Below are 7,411 nucleotides of genomic sequence, written 5' to 3' on the forward strand. Positions count from 1 at the left end.
TAACAAAGGTTCCGCACACTTTAAATGTCACAGTTTAGATGTAAAAAAAAACCAATTGCACTATGATGACAACATGATAAAAAAAATTGTGTACAACGGCAATAAGTCACTGCTCGGTAAAAGCCGCTCGACTCATGTAGTCGGCACCAACGTTGTTCACACCACGAATGTGTTCCACGTGAAAGTGATATTCCATAAGAAGGAGACTCCACCGCTGCTCGCCTCGATCTCGCGTCCATTACGGGCCCCGGCCTTCTTGGATGGTGACTTGGTTCTGCGTCGGCGGGACCTTGGGTGTCGGTACATCGGAGGAGGTCGTTGCCACGAAGGCGCACTCCCCCTGTCCTGGGAGTCCTCCTGGCTCCTGTTGCCACTTACACCGCTACCTCCCCGTACTCCTTCTTCGAGATTTTTTCCCCGGAGCTGTTCCGTCCTGCCATTTCCAGGTTGTTCTGAAAACGGCCCCCACATGAGCCGTTTTGTCCTACTGCTTCCATGTTGCTCCGCGAGTGGCCACATCGTCTATGAAAGTAGCGGCCACGGAACCGCCGTGGAGGGCGCCGGGGTGGGGGTTCGTTGAAAACCTCTTCTTCGGCGTACGCTGACCATGGCTCATCGATAATGAAACGCTGCGGTGGCAGCGGTGGCGGTGGTGGGGCTCGCGGAGGTGCTCGTGGCACTCCTCTGAAACGCTGGTTGTATCGCCAAGGGTAGGGCCTCCCCACGCCGTCCATGATCCACCGCTTAGAGTCTCGGTTTCCTGCTTCCTCCCTTCGATCTTCCCCTCGGCCACGCCTTGACGCCGGCCCGCGCCTTCGTTGATTGCGACGTGGAATCCAGCGGGGAGGGAACGGGCGCCTGTGGGCCGCGTACGGGCTACCCTGAACAGGCTCACCATCGGGTCCGGTCACATTGGCTGCCTCGTAGCCCTTATCGCCGACCACGACGTCAAACTCGACGGTCTCACCTTCGCCAACGCTGCGCAGCAGCTTCTGTGGGTTGTTGCGTGTGATGGCCGTCTGGTAGACGAAGATGTCCTCGTGAGTGTCGTTGCGGTTGATGAAGCCATAGCCGTTCTTGACATTAAACCACTTCACCGTTCCCAGGACCCTCTCGGCGACGATAGGCTTCTTCCTGCCACTGAAACGACTCTCTTCGCCCATTGCCAAGTAGGCGGTGATCTTCGGAAGGGGCCACTTTTCCATGGCTTCATGCGGTGGCTCATACGCTTCCTCCGCATTCGATCTTGGTTGGGTTGCGTGAAAATTGCCAGATACATCCTGCTCACCATTGACAGCATTCCCTTTGCTAGAGTCTGTGCATGGTGCACGCCTTGTTTCCACGTGGCCATGGTCATGCTGTGGTGCTGACTCATTCATAGGTAACGTATCCGGCAATGCCGCGCCCTTGATGTTGCCCAAAATTACGTCGTGTAATGGGTCGGTCATACACTTAACGAGTACTTCCCCAGTAAACAATGTACATTGCAAAAGGACTTTTGCCTCTGGGAGGTATCGCACAGTACGGTCCAGTAAGTACACTGGGCTCGTCGTTCCCGTGAACTTCTCCTTCGGAACCAAGGATTGCCGCACGACGACCGTGTTGCAGCCGGTGTCTCGAAGCACATGCACTGGTCTGTCCTCTAGGAACCCCTCCACAACAGGCATGTCAGCGACTCCAACGTTCGCGGATCGTCGACTTGATGTGACATTGACGATGGGTATTGTTTCGCCGTCTTGGAGAACAATGTAGCCACTCTTATGGTGTTCAGGTGTCAAGTCTTCGCGTTCTTCCGATAGCATACATGATGCCTGGTCTTTGCCAAATTTTCTACCGGGGCATCTGTCACTGCTGTGTCCACTTTGTTTGCATACTCCGCATCAGCTGAAAGTATTCCCTTTCGTGCGGGACCAGCAGTCGGCTGCGCGATGGCCTGCCTTGTCACAAATGAAACAGCGACTTGCAGGCTTCTCCGTCTTCTTCGCGGACTCCGGCTTGGACACCGAAGGTCCCGGATCCTTGGGAATCCGTTCTATTCCTAAGTTTGTGAGCGCCTGTGCTTTCATGAAGTTATCGGCAGTCTCGCAAAGCGAACTCAGGGTTTTGCAACTTCTCTCCTTGAGAAAGATCCTGAGTGCCGGAGAACAACCCTTCATGAATTGCTCACTTATCATCAGATCTCGCAAGCTAGCAAAGCTTGTCTCCGTTTTTCCCACTTCAAGCCAACGGTCAAAGTAGCCGGAAAGTCTTGCAGCATACTGCAGACCAGTCTCGTTTTTTTTGGGCTTCGCTTTACGAAATTTTTCGCGGTAGCCTTCCGCAGTATAGCGGGACCTCTGAAGAAGGGCCGCTTTCAGTTGATCATAATTCAGCACAGCTGTTGGATCTAACCGGCCTATGACTGTTAGCGCTTCTCCTGTCATGCATAGGCTAAGCGAAAGAGCCCACTTTTCACGCGGCCACCCTTGACACGTGGCGACCCGTTCAAATCGCTGCAGGTACGCGTCGAGGTCGTCCCGAGCCTCATTGAAGGGCGGAATAAGTTTATGAGGACTGCAGACCTCTGTTATTCCTCTGGCGCTCATGCTGGATCCTCCTTGTTCGTCAGCCACCATTGGCTGTACCCTGCTTGCGCTCTCCTGAAGTCGAAGCTTCAGTTCGAGGATCTTCAGCTCTTGTTCCTGCACCTTCTGCTGCTCTAACAGCTTCTGCTGCCTCTCAGCGTTTTCTTTCGCGATCTCGCGCTCCCTAGCACGCTCATCTCGAGCTTCAACGCACTCTCGCTCAACCCACTCTCTGAGCTCCTCGTTCTCCAACCCTAGCTGTCGGCCAAGTGCAATAAATTTCTCCCTGTCCATGACAAAGGCTGCGTCTGAGTAATGGCTTTAGATTTTAATAAGCCATCCTGGCAGGCTCGCCAATTGTGGTGGTTCTTGGGCCCTCAGACGTAGAAACCCAAGACAAGAACAAGAGAAACATCTATTGACTTCACACACAAAACAATCACAACACTGTGGCTATCTGTACAACACACTGGCTCCGTAATTCAGTCATACAGTCCCTATGTCTACGTGCCCGCGAGTAACCCACGCGTCCTCACTACTCGGAAGTCTTAATTCCGTCGGGTGCCACTCACGCTCCCGCTGAAGACGATGGCGTCGACGACGCAACCTCGCCACTGGAAGGTTCCAAGTGCACGGGAGCTCACGAGCAGACCATCAGCTGCTCGTGCTGGACCAGGCGGCCCCACGCTGCGGCCGACGCAACACCGAGGTCGCACCTTCAATTGGCGGTTGTGCCGGACCGGCTCCGACGTGGCACCGTGGCCACGATCTCGGTGACTGGTTGTGCCGGACCCGAGTCTGGACAGGATCAGCCGCTTGCCCTGGCCCGCACGCTCGTCCGCCACAGGAACAGCATGTCAGGCCCGGCCCGGAACCGCCACTCGCCTCAGGAACATGCCACGCTCGTCCCGGTTGGGTTGGTGACACCCGCTCGTTGGTTCGGTCCCCTGAGGCCCAACGCCTAGCGCTCTTGCTAGCTGGCCGCGTTCTTCCTCTGCCCGTCGCTGTTCCGAAACTCACGCGCTCGCGTTCGTCTGACCCCGTGCACACTTTGTCTTCGTCGATTATTTTCCCTGTCGGTTTCACTTCCAGTTTCGATTTTGGTTGTGGGAAGCACTCTTACCACAGTCCAGTTGGAAATGAACAAGTTACAAAATCAACAATGCCTGATTTCTTTAACAGGACCCTCATTCACATGAAGTATGCAGCGATAGGCTCCTACCGGGGTACGTCACAGCATGATGTCACTGGCACACGTAAAAGGTGTGGCTGAAAAAACACTCCTGCTGGTGGCTCAGCCAGGTACAGTCGTGCGGTGTTTGGGGCAAGTTTTAATTTTTCAAAGCTTACACTTCACGTTATAATGTCGACACCAGATGTAGTATGTGTCAGCAAACATCTAGCTGTGTGGTAAAATATTTGGCACTGTGTCTGTTTATCTTGAAGAAGTGAACACACGTGGTGACCTGTGTGAGGAACTGCGGCACAGTCTAAAAAATGTGCACAGTTAATTGCGGCATGTAGGTCGCATTGAAAGGTATCGAGATTATTGTGTGTGGTGTGTGCAGTGTCAATAACAATGTGTCTTGTTTGCGAAGACGTTAGCACTCGTGGCAGGGACCGGTCGTTGAAAAGACTTGATTGGACGTTTTAGTCAAGGTAAATATGCACTTGACGCGACCATCTGCGAATGGGTACAGCTCAGTGTTTGCGCTGTGTGCAGAGAAAGATTGCATGGTCACCGGGCTGGAAGGTACCATTTGCTGAAGCTGCATGTATGAATCGCCCCGATGAGTACGCAAGCCCAATAAAGGTATAACTCGTTTTACCGAAGGCCTCATACGTCTTTATGTAATAAGCAGAGATTCTTGTTTCACATGTACTCAGTACCAGTACCTTTACCGCTCGATATTCATGAAGTGACAATGCACACTACAAGTTTGTGTGTTAGGTCCTAAGGGAGCAATCTATATATGCAAATAAGTTGTAGGTGTCAGATGCAGAGATATATCTGCACAAAAGATTAGGCATATATTAGGCTACAGGTTTAGATTCGCATACATATCAGTGGTCTATCAGGAACGTCACCAACAACTTCCTTGCCAACCAGCCCTTGCACAGAGGGAGAGAATGGCTGGCACGGTGCTCGAAGTGACGTCACACTATTTGCAAATATAGAGAGGTTTTTTACTTAGGCAACATTTTGCACAATACATTTTTTTATATGCAAGACTGTACTCGTCCCACATTGATCATACTGATGTCTTTTGTTCTTACTTTGTGCTGTGAATTACTAGGCATTTAGTCATCATGATCTTTAAAAGCTAATTTCAGTGTTCTCTCTCATATTGCTGACAACTGTGTCGTTGCATAATTTGGGCAAAAAGCAACACAGAAAGGCTGTCACAATACGTACACCAACATGTGTATTCTCCTACAAACAAAAGTCCGCACTGGTCCTGTCATTACCCATGTTACTTCTCTCTTTGCCTTGTTTGGGCTGAAACAGCCAAACACCTGATGAGTTAGGTGAGAAATATTAACGCATCAAAACTATAAGTGCTTGCATCAGCAACTACACAACAGCGTGATAACCGCACCCCTGCCACACAGCAGCGAAACATATTTTGAACATGCTGGCAATGTATTATTTTATAAAAAGCAACTCTGGCAGATTAGAAAATCTCACATTGTGCAAGCAAGTTTTCTTCAAAGTCAGGCGTACAATGTAGGTACTGGCCTGTACATTATTAGTTACAAGCAAAAGCGTCTTGCAGGTACACATACAGACTGCACGAACACCTCTCTCTCTACACTAGGCACACACATTATAGCTTTTTACCAAGCATACGCCACTGTTTAGGGGTATAATAACGCTCTACTGCCCCGCCGCAGTGGTCTAGTGGCTAAGGTACTCGGCTGCTGACCCGCAGGTTGCGGGTTTGAATCCCGGCTGCGGCGGCTGTATTTCCGATGGAGGCGGAAATGTTGTAGGCCCGTGTACTCAGATTTGGGTGCACGTTAAAGAACCCCAGGTGGTCAAAATTTCCGGAGCCCTCCACTACAGCGTCTCTCATAATCAAATGGTGGTTTTGGGACGTTAAACCCCACAAATCAATCATCAATAATAACGCTCTACCGTGAACGTATGCTAATCAACCCACTTAGGCGGTTGGCTAGGTGAATCGAGCCAAGTTACAAATTGTATTGCCCGCGAACGTAAACAAAATGCTGCTTTCCATCAAATGGCACTGCAGGCTTCGTTTATACAACAACGTAGCAAGCGCCGTGTGCGTCTTCCTCACTACATTGCACTTATGAAAAAAATTGATCACCATACACATGCATGTTGCCGCAGATGTCGCGAATTAGCTCCAGTAAGGCCACGCCGATGCGCCATGGCTCTGCTAACGTTAGCGTGGTCAAAGCGAATCGGCAACCGCACTCGCAAAGGCGCGTAATGCTGCCGTTTCACGACGCCTCGTTCGAGTGCGGCAACACACACTTGCACTGAGTGGCATACTTAGTCTACATAAGAAAGTGTCCCCTTTACCTTTAGTTTCTTTCACACTGTTCTGAGGGAAGCGACCACAGGCGTCAGTCGTCGCCTCGGAGTCCTTCGAGAGCCCGCACAACCCACCGATTCCTTGGACGACTCGCACTTGATCCGCACTCGAACAACCGCGGGAATAGGGCGCAATCTTAGCACATCACACGAACGAGGAACAGCGCTTCTTTGCGTAAATTTAACATTTCGTGCTCTCGTGTGTAGCAGCGCGAACACATGAGAGACGCACCGAAACGGCATGCCCACGGAAACAAAGAAGACAAACAACATGTGGCTTTAGATGTGATAGGATTGGACTTGGATATCTGTGTGTGGAAAATAAAAAAAACATCTGTCGCTGCTATAAACTGAAAAAAAATGTATGTTATCTGGCAAAATAACTTTAAAAGTTATAAACTGTTATTCAAAAAACAAGTTACAACTTATGAATATCTTCGCAGGTCTTTGTTTTGTTTTTGTTCTAGCAGACGACAGCCTCCTACTGCTTCTACGAGAGACGTAGCGCGGTTTCACGTTCGGTGCGTGTCGCCGACGCAAAGCTCTACAGTAGTGATATGAGAGTTATCAATTCTCAATGAATCATAGGATGGCTACAAAGCAGTAACATTTTGACATTGTGCAGTACGCAATCTTTCAAGGTATGACATTTCTTTGCTATGAAGCAAATCGAAGCAAGCCGGCCGGCACAATCAGCTCATGTCGCCACTAGGCGAGGCATGGTCGTGCGCAATAGCGTCGCGCCCCGCGCTCGATTCGTCATCAAGCGATAGAGCTACTAAGTGGAATACAGCTAGATGCAGGGATTAATGGCGTATCACTCTAATTCCCTGTGGTGGCCGACTCAATCGCAAGAGAGCCCCGGGAAACAACCTTCAACTGCTCAAGCTTGTGTGTGGGTGTAAAAATACTTGTTTTCATCGGCGGCGGGGCAGCAATCTATAGTTGAAAGACTTGCGAAAAGCATGTGACGTATATACAATCACAAAACATATGCACACAACATTAGATACAATCGCATATCGTACATAAATATGCCAACACATAGCGTGTAAACTGCACATTTATATATATAATTTAAACGCTACCGCACTGTTCAGCCTGAATAGCTTAGCAAGTCAAAGCACTCATTCCACGTGCGCGAGCACAACTAAGTGGCGCAGGTTCGAATCCCGCCATATTTCACTTTTTTTCTATGTTTTTAATGTACTGCTATTTTTTCTAATGCGTTAGGTACTAAAACAAAATAAAAGCAATATTGCGTTTAAGTACGTATGTGGGA

The 7,411-nt window shown here is 50.0% G+C and overlaps 1 protein-coding gene across 1 annotated transcript; it reads right to left on the reverse strand.

Moving 5' to 3' along the window:
* Positions 1 to 374: 374 nt before the first annotated feature.
* LOC142789654 (uncharacterized) lies at positions 375 to 1,667 on the reverse strand. The gene has a single exon (XM_075885004.1). The coding sequence runs from the start codon at positions 1,665 to 1,667 to the stop codon at positions 375 to 377; it is 1,293 nt and encodes a 430-aa protein (XP_075741119.1).
* Between the last annotated feature and the right edge of the window lie 5,744 nt (positions 1,668 to 7,411).

Source organism: Rhipicephalus microplus, chromosome 2 (assembly GCF_043290135.1).
Source record: "Rhipicephalus microplus isolate Deutch F79 chromosome 2, USDA_Rmic, whole genome shotgun sequence".
Taxonomy (NCBI): Eukaryota; Metazoa; Arthropoda; class Arachnida; order Ixodida; family Ixodidae; genus Rhipicephalus; species Rhipicephalus microplus.